At 54.0% G+C, this 14,374-nt stretch overlaps 1 protein-coding gene across 21 annotated transcripts in view; it reads left to right on the top strand.

Annotated features, from left to right (window-relative positions):
- Nucleotides 1-14,374, top strand: part of EPB41L1 (erythrocyte membrane protein band 4.1 like 1) — a 122,766-nt gene that overhangs the window by 88,560 nt on the left and 19,832 nt on the right. For 11 of the 21 annotated variants that reach the window (XM_048222125.2, XM_048222123.2, XM_048222124.2 and 8 more), the window contains 2 exons: nucleotides 1,636-1,818; nucleotides 12,932-13,342. In XM_048222125.2, the coding sequence (XP_048078082.1) occupies nucleotides 1,636-1,818; nucleotides 12,932-13,342 (594 nt within the window). Of the gene's footprint in view, nucleotides 1-1,635; nucleotides 1,819-5,039; nucleotides 5,145-9,216; nucleotides 11,242-11,754; nucleotides 11,863-12,931; nucleotides 13,343-14,374 lie in introns of all 21 variants that reach the window. The other 10 variants (XM_048222127.2, XM_048222128.2, XM_048222126.2 and 7 more) reach the window with 2 other exon arrangements.

The following is a 14,374-nucleotide window of genomic DNA, read 5'->3' as shown; positions in this document are numbered from 1 at the left end:
CCTCTGAACCTTCACTGCCAGAGACGTGGGTCTGTTGTTGGGCCTGAGGGAAAGGACCAGGGGCTGGGGCCTAAGGGCCTGGCCTTGGCGTCATGTGAGCTGGGTTTCAGCCTGACTCTTTGAGGGTCATGGGTAGGCCCCCTCAGGCCCCGGCCCCCCATCTGCACAGCAAGACATTTGGACTAGGTTTCCCCAAAGCCCTTAACCCTAATCAGGGATCCCTGGGTTCCGCTGCTCCCTCTCGCCTTCGGGAATGCTGCGCACACACGAAGCCAGTGTGGCAGGATCGGGCAAGAAGGTCACAAGCCACATCTTGGGTCCAGTGCAGCTCAAACCCACCCCCTTGTGCAAACTCTATCGGTTTGACTTCTCCAACACTGTTCTAAGGCCGTTCAGCTCAGGGGGGGATATGGGAAGTACGGACAGATGTCTGGAGGGAAAGCAGAAGCCTCAGCGGCATCAGTTTCCTCCCTGAGGTAATCACGGGTCAGTCATAGCAGATGCTTGGGTGCCAGAGATAAGCCCAGGGGAAGATTTCAGCTTTGTCCAAGGGCGAGCTTGCCTTCCAGGTAGTTCTTCCAGAATCATCTGATTTGACTTCAAAATAAGCGGAGATGGGCCATTTCTTGTCCTGAATTGAGTTGACATGAGTCCTCAAACAGCTTGCAGATAAAGGTGCTTGAGCTGGCAGCCCACCCGCCCTGCCCGTAAAAGCAGGCTGGTCCTTGCTTGACCTAGAGGCAGATGACTCTTATCAGCTGCACTGGCTTGAGCTCAGACTTGGCACTTTAATGGGGGCCATGCCTCTGACTCCAGCTATCCCCACTCAGGCCTTGTGCCCAGCCCTGGGACTGACCTCTCTTCTTCCCGGTCTCCGTTTCTTCTGCTCTCCTGAGTGCCCTGCAGCGCCCTCTTTGCTCTGCCTGGCCATATCTCACGCTGTTTGCTCTTGAGGAGCTGGTATCTGCGAGGTAGCCGCAAGACCCTGGGTGATAGGAAGGGTAGTGGCTCACAGTAGAGGATGCTGAACGCCGTCTTTTCCCGGCTCCTGTGTGGGAGCAGGGCTCATTTTTCTGGGTGTCTTTGGCTTTAGGAGTATCCGAGCAGCTCACCTGTCAGTCTCTAGACTGGGGATCCTGCTGAGCACAGCGGTCCATGTCTTGGCCAGAGGAAGGGACCAGAACCCTGGAGGCCAGGGAGTGGGCCAGAGCAGCCCAGTGAACAGGGTTGGCCAGTTCTCACTGTGCCTTGGTTGTAACCAGAAGGAAGTCACCTCCATGCCCAGTTGGGACTGGGCGCACAGCACCAGTGGGAACTCAGCTAGTCTTAGGGGTTTGGGTTGCCTTGGGTGCTCTGAGGCCAGAAGCCAGGCAGGGGAAGGAAAAGGTGGTGCTTGACCAGAAGCCTCCTCTTCTTAATCTGAATTGCTTTTTGCTCCTCTGTGTAATCTTAAGTGCTTTGTGCACCTGTTGGGGCTAATCATCTCTGCGCCGCTTGGCTCCTGGGGTGCAGTGGGGTGAGATGGAGTCATGGATGGGAATCACCTTGCGGATTTAGGGCAGCGATGACCACGGTTACCATCGTCTGCTCAGAGCTGTTCCTCTAACACTCACTGCCCTCTCCATCCGCCCCTAGTTCTTAGACAAGCCAGAGGATGTCCTGCTCAAGCACCAGGCCAGCATCAACGAGCTCAAGAGGACCCTGAAGGAGCCCAACAGCAAACTGATCCACCGGGATCGGGACTGGGAGCGGGAGCGCAGGCTGCCCTCCTCGCCCGCCTCCCCCTCCCCCAAGGGCACCCCTGAGAAAGCCAATGAGGTAGGTCTCACCCTGCACCCCTCAACAAGGGCTTTGGGTAAAGAGGGTCGGGAATGTGGCTCCGCCCCGACTGACACCCACCCTCCACACCTGTACGCCTCCCCGAGTTGCTGCATGAGGTGATGATGGGATGGGGTGGGGGGGGCGGTGGTGCGTTAGACTGGGAAAAATTCACTACATTTTGGAATCCTTGGGGCCCCAGGGACCACCCTGAAAAACTCAAGACTTGCCGTGGCTTGGGGTATTCCCTTTCCATCAGCTGGAGTATGATGGGAAAGGGGTGTTTATTAGAAATGCAGGTTCTGGTTATTAACAATGCCCCATGTCAGACCGACAGAATCAGAATATTTGGAGCTAGAGCCCCGGAATCAGCATTTTAAACAAGTGCCTGGGTGATTCTCAGGCACCCTACACGTTGAGAATCCCAGTAGTTATATCCAGTAACCAGATCCTTTAGTGCCTGTTGTGAAAACACAGATGGGTGGTGTGTGTGTGTGTGGGGGGGGGTGTTCCCTCCTGGAAGGATCCTTGGAGCCCACTAGAGGGGAACAGATCCTCCGAGAAAATCAGACCTGCGCCTTTTGCTTCAGAAAAGGATCCCACACCCACCAGCCTTTCGGAGTGGAAAGCATGGGGTGTTTTCTCAAATGAAAAAGAGATAAAGATAGGATCTTGAGAATGCCTGTATTTATAATCCCAAGCTATTATTTTTAGCACTGCTCAGTCTTGGCAGTATTTACCGCCATTTATACTTAGGTGTTTTCTCTCCAGCACTGCTGCTTACTTGTCTCAAACCCAACTGATCTAGACTTACACCACCTGGGTTTGAATTCTGGCTCTGATTCCTGCTAGCTGGATGACTCTGGGCTTGTTACTTAACCTCTCTGGGCTTCCATTAGGCAGAGAGAATAAAAGTACCTCCCTCCTAGGAGTGTTGTGAGGGTGCAGGGAGATCCAGCGTGGAGGGGCTGGTGCAGTACCTAGATGCTCAGTAGGAGTCAATGATTGGGTCCTGGGGCTCGCACAGAAGGGCAATTTCGAATCAGAACCACTCTTTTCTTTATTAAGGATTTTATGTACGTGTGTATGTGTATCTATTTATCTATCTATTAGAGGGAGAGAGAGCATGAGTGAAGGGAGGAGCAAAGGGAGAGGGACAAGCAGACTCCATACTAAGCAGGGAGCTTGACGTGGGGCTCGATCCCACGATCCTGAGATCATGACCTGAGCTGAAATCATGAGTCAGAGGCTCAACCCGCCTGAGCCACCCAGGCTCCCCCTAGAACCTCTTTTGAAGTTGGAAGGACCCTCAGAACCTACTTGGTTTAAGCTCCTCACTTTGCAGATGGGGCAGGAGGCCCAGAATGGGAACATACTTGTTCCGTGTCATAGCTGGTAGAAGAGGGGCCAGAACCTGCTTTTCTTGTGTCCTGGCCATTGTATTTGCTGTTAAATCACAGCTGCTGGGAGCAAGAGCACATCATGGGAAGACCAGGATAGAGTCAACAGTGTATGTACTGCCCTCGAATGCTTTGAAATTTGGTGATGCGGTCATGATCTAATGAGTGAACCTTTGATTGAATCCGTTCTCCCCATGGCCTTGACATGCTGGATAACAGGGCCTCATCCAGTGAGGGTGCTGTGGTGGTTCCCTGGCTGGTGATTCGCAAAATGAGGGATGCTTTGAGGGCCTTGAAGTCCAGTGCCGTGGAAGGAGGGCAAATCTGCAGCTATTGAGGGCCTCTGTGGTCACCCCTGGCATACTGGGCTAGGCCGTCGGGGCTGGTCTAGCGATGCAGGTACAGGCCCCACTCCTCCTGCCCTGAGAGTCTTGGCCAGAGTGGCCTGGCTGTGGCTGAGGAGGGATGCAGAGGCTTTTGAAAGCGTTGGACTCCGGCAGAGCAGGGCAGGGTGAGCCCTGGGGAGCTGGGCTGTGGAGCTTCCGGGTGCCTCAGAGCAGCCTGGCTGGGGAGTGTGCCCCACCTGCTGGTCGTAGCTGGAACTGCTAGAAGATGGGTCTTATTCAGAGGTGGGTCTGTCCAACCCTGGCCCCCTCACTGATGCCCCAAGAAGCGTAGTCCACTCCTGGAAAGAGTTCTGTCCAGGAGCTCACCTTGGACCTATGGATCATTTAACTGGCTTACAGGCCCCACTGGCATTTAGAGGCCCTTGAAGATTTGGGAGATGGGGCAAAGCTGTAGACAAGGACTGGACTGGGTTCTTAGGTGAGTGATATCACCTCTCTGAGCCTCACTACCTAGTCAGCCCATCTAAAGGGGGCCCAGAATTGCCATTCCATAGGGTTGCTGGGAAGGCTGAGTGAAATAATGGGTATAAAAGCACTTTATGAACTAGAAAGTGCTGTACAGTCCTGGGGCCATTGCTGCTGGTGACTGGAATCCCTGATTGGACTTTGTGGGGCTCTCCCACAGGGCTGTGTCATCAGAGGTCCTAGTAGCTTCCTCGTGTATTGTTGGGTCTCATCTGGGCCAAGGGGAGAACAGTGGGAACTTAAAATAGGGGCTCCAAACGTTTTTTTAAAAATATTTTATTTATTTATTTGAGAGCAAGAGCACATGAGCAGGGGGAGGGGCAGAGGGAGAAGCAGGCTCCCCGCTGAGCAGAGAGCCCAATGCGGGGCTCAGTCCAAGGACCCCAGGATCATGACTGAGCCGAAGGTAGACACCTAACCGACTGAGCCACCCAGGAGCCCAGGACTCCAAACTTTAATGAAAAGTTCCCATTTGCCAAACCCAGGTTTTCATTTCAAAGATAACTTTTCAAAGGGCTAAGAGCCAAACTGCAGGATTGAACCATTGCCTGAACCAAAGCCACCGAGGGCAGACTTGGAATCCGAGTCTGAATGGTAAGGCTCCTCGGCCTCTCGATTGAGAGCCTCTTGAACGGGAGTGGTGTGTTTCCGCACCCTCTTGAGTGAGGGCAGGGAGAAAAGGGTCCGAAGGCACAGTGCTGGCTGGCAGCTGACTGTGGGCCTCTCTCCCTTAAAGGGCCACAAGGGGCAGCTCTTCTCTGTCTCGCTCCACTGGCTCCCTCCTGACCTAAGCCACAAACCCTAAGGATGTGGGATTTACAAAGCTGGGTTATTTACGGGCTCTGTGTGTGTGTCTCTCCTGCTTCCTCTCTCTCCCTTTCTTCCTGTCTCTGTCTCTCCTTCCCTTCCTCCCTCTTCCCTTTCCTCCCGCCCTGGGCCTCCCCTGCAGTCCCGGAGGACCCAGGACACCTCTCCACAGGACTTGGCACCTGAGCCTGGAACGGCCACAGGCTGGGAAGTGTTCACTCAGAAAAGCCTCGCAGCGTCTCCTGAGGTTACTGTCGGCACTTCCCCGCCCACACACAGCCACCCTAATGGTCTCAAGGAAACCCTTTCTCTGGGGTGAGGGGGGTGGACCAGGCTCTGCCATGCAGGTGGGAGCAGTGGGTAGCCCTTGTGTCCCCATGCCGTGACAAATTATTGTCCCCATCCCAGGGATCCATAAAGGGCCAGCCCCTCCCTCATCCATTGTTTCTCAGGAACCAGGACTGAGACCATATTCTGGAAAGACAGGACAGTCTGAGTCTGGCTCTTGCTTCAAAGGGGAGGCCAAAATGATCTCCTTCTCTTGGGCCCTACTGGCTTTAGAGGCAGGCTCTGACATCTTAAGCTTGAGATCAGGGGCCATGGCACCTCAGTGCCTTCTGCCCTGGGATCTTTTCAGTGTTCAGAAGCCTGAGTGAGGTCTAACACTGGCTCTGTTGGGGGTGGCCCTGCATTCATCCTCCACCTTCATCTTCTCTAAGCTGCTCTTGACAGGCAGGCAAAAGTGGGCATCTTGCTCCAAGGAGCTTTGTTCAGGTTACAGAGATGTTGGTCAAGCAAGCGTTCTAATGAGGAGGGCATTACTTCTGCACCCAGGACGGCAGCTGGTGGAGGGCTCTTGGGACTTGCTGTGTCCTACTAGGCATAGAATCCAGGCCAGGGGTGGAGGGCTGCATTCCCTCTGTGCCAACAGCTTAGAAGCCGTCAGGATTAGAAGGTACTGACTGGCCATCTGGGTGGAACTTCCTTCTCCCTGAGATCTGATCCTCCCCATTAAGCATAGTATGTATGAGGGCATCTCCCTTTTTTTTTTTTTTAAGATTTTATTTATTTATTTGACATAGAGACAGCCAGCGAGAGAGGGAACACAAGCAGGGGGAGTGGGAGAGGAAGAAGCAGGCTCCCAGCGGAGGACCCTGATGTGGGGCTCAATCCCAGAACGCCGGGATCACGCCCTGAGCCGAAGGCAGACGCTTAACGACTGCGCTGCCCAGGCGCCCCAAGCATCTCCCTTTTTTAATTCCCATGGAAAAATTTTTTAGCTGTTGAAAATGTGCTGAAACTGGAAAAGACATGAGTCAGTTACATAAATGGTAAAACAGAAATCACAGTTCCACTCTGAATTTTTCCTAAAACTAAAATCAACTACCAGCACTCTCTCGAGAGAAATTGGACAGGAGTCAATAGCATCACAAGATTAGGGAAATAGTGATGCCCGGAGCACAGAGATGCTCCTAGAGCAAAGGACAGGTGCCCATCCCTGGGGGCAGGGGATGGAGGGCGACTTGCGCCCTTCATCAGCATCCCTGCAAATTGTCCGTCCAGCCCCTCCCACAGAGGGCGCTCTCGCCATTCTTCGCAGCCGACCATTTTGGCTTCAGTCATCTGTTGGGAAGTTTTCATATTGAATTAAAATCTGCCCTTCTGAATTACCTGTCTGTGGGCCTCTCTGTGCCTGCTGCTGCCCAGAGATCTGCTCGGCATCCTCCTCCAGAGTTCAGCACCTCCCCTCCCCCTGAACGCTCCTCCTTTCTTCAAAGGGTTCTCCCAGGCGGCGGTTTCTAGAGGGCTCCATATCCTGCATCCCCTCCTCTGGGTGTCTTCGGTAAAGAACAAGGCTCAAAATGTGATCCAGAGCCCCAGGTGGGGACTGAACAGCCCAGAGCCAGCAGAACCGCCTGGCTGGAGATTTTCTCCTTTTGGTGGCTTGTGTGGGAGCAGACCTGGTCCACGTCATCCTCCAGCTTCGGCTCCTTGCTGCAGTACCTCCGACTGATAGCAGGGGGCGCTCTGAGCAGGCGCTGAAGGTCCCCCTGGCTCAGTGGAAAGAATGGCTGCAGGGCTATCAGACATTATCTCATCTCCCATCCTCTAATGGGGTCAGGACGGCTTTCAGATCAGCCCCCAGGGACAGGTGCCCCACCAGTGCCTTGGTGCTAGTGAAGTTTTCTCTCTTTTGTTCAGTTTTTTTTCTCTTCAGGATTTTCACTTGTGAAAAGTAGAGCCTGTTCTTCCCTCACCGCACACTCTGATCTGTGCAAGTCACCATCACTCTGCGAACCTCAGTTTCCCCTTTGGAAATAAGGGCAATAGTACTTGCTTCACAGGTTGCCATTTGCATTAAATTTAATAACTTTAGACAAAGGGCTGACATTGTCTGGCACAAATTAACTAAATATAAGTAATGTTTCCTTTTTTCTTCCTGTGGAATCTTTCTATATGGGCTAGTTCCCACCCCACTCAGCCTACTTTCTAAGCTTCTAGTTTCTACAAACTAGTTTCTAGTCAGACTTGGGCCAAGAATATTCCAGAAGGGGTCTCCTTGACCATCTTTGGCTATCATTGCCAGACTCAGGATGTCAGTACAAGCTGAAACGGGAGCGGCTGGGGGGCACCTGCTTCCCCAGTAGAAGAGAAAAGCGACCTGGCTTCTATAGGCTCTTGAAGCACTTCTCTCTGAGATGGTTCAGTGGGGTTGTCCTGAGGCTTAGTTAGCAACCTGAAGTAAAATCCCAGAAACCTACGCCTGGGCCTTCTGCCTTTCTCTTTTCTCTCTTACCTGTTGGCAGGATTCTTTCAATGAGGTTTGATTCCCTGAAAACCATGGAGATTTTGCTAACATGGATTGGGGCAGTGGAGGTAAGAGAGTTTACAGCGCTCCATGATCCTTCAGAATCCTTTCCATCCTATGGGATCTGACAGACGCTTCACCAAGTCCTAACCAGAATCAGAGCCCCGTCATTTACATCTCTCCCCTCCTGTGGGGAGCAGTTTCTGGCACATCTCACCATGGAGGCACTTCCCAGAACTTGGATTCAGAGACTGGATTCTAGACTTGCCTTTGCCCCCAGCTCACTCTCTGACCTTGGACATGGTGCTTACCTTTTCTAGGCCTCAGTTTCCACATCTGTGCCATAAGGGGCAGGGATTTCAGAGGAGGGCGGTACCTTGGCACTGGGGCAGCCAAGGCCTCCAACTTCAAGACATGGCAGCTTCCATTGAGGTTTTCTGTGAAGAAAGTATTCTGTGGCTGCAAGATTAGAATTCCAATGGCCTTCTGGCTTTTTTTTTTTTTTTCTTTTTTAACAGTTCTGAGGTCCATCATTCCCTCCTAAGTGTTGTTTAAAGGACTCTAGAAGAGATGGAGGGCTGTTTTGTCAACAGCTTGATGGTGCTACACTCTTGTTGGTGCTTTTGACCAGTGATGATATGTGGGTCTTTAGATCTTTTCCTTCTGTGAGGTCTTCTGGTCAGCCCTTTTCTACCCCTTCTGTGTATTTTGTCAGAATTCTCCAGGAATAGGCCTTGGCATTCTCTTCTTTGGGAATGAACCCTACAAAATTCAAGCTCTTCAAGCCACTGTGGTGACTGGCACTGACCTCTTCAGCTGGACATTTGGCATTTTTCATTCTAATCTCTTTCCTTCCCGGAACTCTAGTAGGAAAGTCAGATTTCAGGCTGTGGCCCGTGGAACTTAATTCAGTGCTTCCTCTCTTGACATTAGATTGCATTTGGAATCCATATTCTATAGGTTGTAAGGTCAGTCAGCAAGGATCTCGGGCAACTCTTTTCCTGACTCTACCATGAACTGTGACCTTGGGGAAGTCACTGACTTTCTCCAAGTCTCAGTTTACCCATTTGCACAATGAAGAACTTGGACTAGAGGATGTCTTAGGAGTTCTTGCTTTAACATTCAAAAATTCCTTGTGATGTAAGTTATTTTCCCCTCTGACAGTGGCAGTTGTATTATTAAAAGAGGAAGAGGAAGAGTCCTGGCCCATCCATGAATGTCCATTGTCCCAAGATTAGCATGGGGAGAGCGTGAGACCCCCCCTTCCCATTTTACCAAGTTGGGGTGGTGGTTGAGGGGAGTTGATAAATAATTTGTTGGGTGCCTTTAAGGGAAGGGGGGCCTTGATGAGGCTGACTAGTATTGTCATGCCTTTCTCTTCCCTAGCCAGTTCTGGGGACTTGCTGACCTTTGGTGGTAGATTGGTCCCTTCTTGCAGAGGAAAAAAGTGACCCGTTCTTCAGGTGCCTGATATTTCATGTTAACTCTTCTTGCTCCAATTGAAACACAGGGTTCAGAGCATTGGGTATTTATAGAGAGAGCGTACACTAGGCCAGAAGAACTCAGTCTCCTAAAAGTGACCACCATGCAGCAGGAAGAAAGTAAGGCAGGCCTCGCAGATATCCTTGCTGATGGCAGACTCTCCAAGGTAGACGTCCTGGTGGACAAGTTCAAAGTCGAAGTGGCCACAGAAGAAATGGTGGCAGTTAGAAGAGCAAAGACCCAGCAACAAAGAAGAATGATTGCAAGCCCTGAAGACTTGGAGTCAGTGTGGGAGGAAGGCCCCTGGGTCAGGAAAGGCCCAGGAAGGGCTTCTCCGGCTGCAGGCTGTGCGCTGGCAGAAAAGCTCCTTGAGGGCTCCCAGGTGAGGGTGGGCACTGGGGAGGCCACCATCAAGAAGCGCTGGATCTCAGGTGGCCAGCTGGAGGGCCAGATGGAGCTGAGGAAGGAGCTGGAGGAGTTCCAGACTTGGGGAAGACCCGCTGCCTCAGGGACCAGGCCAGCAGAGGCCGATGTCCCCTCTCCAGCCTCTGACACGGGAGGACTCCAGTCGTTTCTGCTGGACCCAGCCCAGTCGGAAGCCAGAGCTGACTCGAGTGATGAAACCGAACCTTCCTTTGCAGAGAGGAGCTTCTATTTGAACTACGGAGAGAAGGGTTCTGAAGACCAAGTCCTCCCTCCACCTCTGGAGGAGAGGGAAGAGCACCTGTATGCCCTTCCTGTTGATGAGACCAGGCTGGAGCTCTCAGACAAGCTCACAGAGAGCTCTGCGCGGAGTTCCTCGGCCCCACAGCGCTCTGCTGCTGCTTCCAGCAGGAACAGAGACGAAGAGGGTGAAGGCCACACAGCTTCCTTAGAGGAAGGGGCAGGGTCCCCTGGGAACCACGGAAGACCAGATGGCCCGGGGGCCTTTGCTGAGCCACTTGGAAAGGGACCTTCTCCAGGGCAGATGTTTGCTGAGGAGTGGGAAGAAGCTGGGCGGGGGGTGGAAGGAGAATTTAGTCACCCAGTGTCCAACCTAGACACAGAGGAAGAGGCCCCCACGGGTGGAGATTTGATGGAAAAGGCTGAGAAAAGTCCCGCAGCAGGATGGAAGAACCACTCACCTCACAGAGGAGGGGGCATGCGCCCAGACCTTCCAGCCTGCGCCCTTCCGTGGACCACCCCTCCTAGTGATGTCAGGAAGCCAACCAAGCCAGACAGAGGCAACTTCCTGCCCCATGACAGGGGACTGTCTCACATCCAGACAGGAGAACCTGTGACGGAGGACAGAAAGGCCTCAGCGTTTCTTCAGATGGAAGTGATCGCCCCTCTCCCAGCCTCCCCTGGTCCCTTTCAAGCACAGGCAGCTCCAGAGGAAACTTCTCCAAGCCCAACCCCTCGTGGGTCAGGGGAGCCTCCGCAGCTTGGGGATCCTTTTGGAGAACAGTCCCCTGTGTTTTTCAAACATGCCCATCCTTTCAAAGAGACCCCAGAGCCCAAGGACCGAGTGGGACCATTCATGACCCCAGACAGAGGTGAGCGCCGGGCACCTCCCGTTGCCAGCAGAAAGCCCAGAGTTGTCTCTGAAGAAGGTGAGGGGGCTGTACCCCTGGGCTTGGTGTTCCCTGCAGGGAAGCAAAAGGAGATGACCTTTTTCCAGGCTGGGGGCCAAGAGGGCTCCCTGGAAGATATTAGCAAGACCTCAGTGGCCAACAAAATTCGGATCTTTGAGACCCACGGAGCCGAAACTCGCCGAGCAAGTCAAGGGGAAACAAGGGCCCTCATGAACGAGTTGTCTTCAGAGGCCTCCGCGGGTCAGGTAGAGCAACAGCGGAATAAGCTTCTGGACCTGGGCTTCGTCCAGCTCCAGCCCTCCGGGGACTTTGCTGACCCCAGAGCCACCCATTCCTCAGTGATGCCACTGGCTGCCAGACACTTCCGGGAGGGCATTTCTACCACATCCCCCCAGGAAGGAGGCACGGACCTCGAGCTTGTGTCCCCCGATTCGGGCTGCGAAACTGCGCTGGAGGAAACCACCGGGGGCACTGGCCACGTGAGCCCCCGCCCCCACCGCTGCCCCTCCCCTGCTGGGGGAGTGGACCGCATGCTACGTAGCTCTGTAGAAGCATGTTTCAGGGGCCCCCCGTCATCACTGCGATCAGAGGCTGCTTGTCCATTCCTATGAGTTCTCTTCCCCACACTGGCCCGAGGGTAGCCCGGGCGGAATGGTGGGTTCATCTGCTTGGCCCCTGTTAGCTTAGCCACAAAGACCCTCGGCTTTTGGTGTGACCTCGTGCCCAGAGGGTCGCACCACCCCAGTGGAGAAGGTGGCGCCACTGCCAGCCAACTACATACCTGCTTTGCCTTGCTGCCCCCACCTGCTGGGCTCCTACCTGTTTTGCTTGGCTTGTCCAACGATCTTCCTTCATCTTTTCCCTTCCCTGGTTCTCCCGCCTTGGGGAAGCTGACAGGCCAGAGGTTTCCATCCTTCGCTTCTGGTTCCCTCTTGGTCCCACTGCCACGTTCCTTTCTGCCTCCTTAAGACTAACTGTCTTCTCTAATCCAGAACAAATCCGGAGATGCGGTCAGGGAAGAGAAGCCCATCACCAGCTTAGCAGCAAACCCCCCTGCGAAAGGGGGGCGCCTGAGATTCGCCAGCCCCTCAGGCCCTCAGGTCTCTGCAGCCCCCCGGTGCCCCGATGACCTGGTCCTCTTGGCCTGGCCGGGGTGCATCGCTGCCTTCGACTCCCACCTGCTCTGGCAGCACCTCTTGTGGCAGCTCAACTCTTGCTTGTCTGGAATGTGTCCTCACACCTCTCAACCTTCCAGAAACTGGCTAAAATGGAAGCTAAGTTTAGCAAGTGAATCTCTAAGTGCATTGAATCTCTAGAACCTGAAGCCAACTACTTTAAAAAAAAAATATTCGGTGGGTGTTAGATTGGGCTTTAAAAAGACTGTCCTGAAACAGCCAAAAATGTGCATGTGGTGTTTAATCCCCGACAGGCCAGTTGAGAGGTATGTATGTGGGACAAGAGTTGCTGGTTCCCCTCCAGCATTTCCTTGGCCTGCCGTTGTCAATTACACTGATGGGACTAGAACCTCCACCCGCCCGCCGGCCCCTCCCGGAGCTCAGGGCTGAACTGACGTAGCACCCAGCTCCCAGGAATTAACCCATATCGATCCTCCCGCTAGACAATGCTGCCCCCTCCCACAGAGACTCAGTGGAATTGACAAACCATGTTGGCTTCCTCTTTGTTTCTCAAAGCTCTTGGCTCCAGCCTCCCTGCCTTCCCATCCCGGGTTTCCCTAAATCCCTGGGTCTCCCTCCTTGGTTTCTGTTTCTCGATGCCCACCTGCACGGATGGGCCTGGGTCTGGGCTCCCATCTCTGCCTTGCACATAATGCTGCTTTTGATAAGCTCCCAGATCCAGACCTTGGATGGGGCTTCCTATCCAGAACCAGCTGGCAGGATGTTTGCTTTGTCCTTGCTTTGGCCATCAGCGGGAGACCCTCGGAAAGGAGCGTTCCCCACTCTTGAGAACTTTGCGGTTTTTTTCAAGCTTGTTGTCATGTCAAGGAACCTTTCCGGGAGTGTTTTTCGTTTCCTGATCTCTTCTATTTGAGACATTGAAACGGCCCCAAGGTTTCTTCTGTCATTCACCATCTTGCTTTCTCTCTCTCTCTCTCTCTCTCTCTTTTCCCACCCCACATCCCCGTTCCTTTGATTTTTTATCTGGCCATAGAGAGCAGGGCTAAGGGAGGGCTCAGAGGAGAAGGTCAAACCGCCTCGTCCCAGGGCCCCAGAGAGTGACACGGGAGACGAGGACCAGGACCAGGAGAGGGACGCGGTGTTCCTGAAGGACAACCACCTGGCCATTGAGCGCAAGTGCTCCAGCATCACAGTCAGCTCCACGTCCAGCCTGGAGGCTGAGGTTGACTTCACGGTCATCGGTGACTACCATGGCAGCGCCTTCGAAGACTTCTCCCGCAGCCTGCCTGAGCTCGACAGAGACAAAAGTGACTCAGAGACCGAGGGCCTGGTGTTCTCCCGGGATCTCAACAAGGGGGGCCTCGGCCAGGAAGACGAGTCTGGGGGCATCGACGATAGCCCGGATCGAGGGGCCTGCGCCACCCCAGATATGCCCCAGTTTGAGGTACAGTGGAGCATCCTGGAGACCTGGGCCTGGCGGGCACTGCATGTTCAGAGGGCCCCGGGCCATCTCGGAGAAGACCGAGCCACCAGCCTGCAGCCCAGAGCCCCCTCAGCCTGAAGCTCTGTCTCGTGTTGCATGACTGCCCCTCGCAGAAAGCATGGTTCTGTGCTCGCATGTTTGCCATCTTGGTTCACCCCTAACGTGCACTCCTTGGCGCTTTAACCCTGTGACCCCATCGCTTGCTCGAGGCCAAGTGACGCCAGGCGGTCTGGTCTTCCTCGCCTCCCGCCCCGTCTGTGTTGCATGGCACCTGCAGGGAGCGTGTGCTTGTGGACTCGCCTGCAGCCCGGCCTGAAAGCCAATGGCTCTTCCTGATCCTGGCCCAGCTCCTCTCCCCGGGGCCTGGGCAGCAGTCTAAACACATCTGGCTCTGGGGTCTCGGGGTAGCAGCGGCAACTCCTAGAGAGGAGGAAACGTCATCATTGAGGGGGACACGGGGATCGACTGTGTCTGGGTCCCTCTGCTTTGTGTCCTTCCTTCAGAGGATCTTTGTCCTGTGATTCCTCTGCCCTCTCATCTCTTGCAGCCCCAGCCCACCTCCCACCACACTCTCCTCTCTCCCATGTTCCAGGCTTTGAAATAGGAGCTCATCTACTCTGGGCATTCACTCCGTGCTCTACCCTCCGGGTGGAAAGTTTTCCTTCCCTTTCTCTGCCTCGCAAACTTGTCATGTTCCAGGGCCAAGTTCAGATATCACTTCCCTAGCAAATGCTTTCCTGACCACGCTGGGCAGAAGTGTTGCTCCCTCCTCAGCCCCTTTGCTCTGGAATGTTTCTGCTCCCGGCACATTCCAGGTAGTCAGGTCAGTGGCTGCCAGGCCTGCTGTCCCCCCGGGTGGCAGCTCCTGTAAGCCCACACATGCCAGGCATTAACAGATGATTAAATGGGTGATTGGCTAGATCTCACGGATACGGTAATCTAGAAGAATCCCTCTCACTACCTTCCCAACCAGACGGCAGGTTATTTCACTCA

This window comes from Ursus arctos, unplaced genomic scaffold, assembly GCF_023065955.2.
Source record: "Ursus arctos isolate Adak ecotype North America unplaced genomic scaffold, UrsArc2.0 scaffold_16, whole genome shotgun sequence".
NCBI classification, from domain to species: Eukaryota; Metazoa; Chordata; class Mammalia; order Carnivora; family Ursidae; genus Ursus; species Ursus arctos.
Note: the sequence above shows the minus strand (reverse complement) of the source record. Positions and strands in the feature narration are given on the sequence as shown.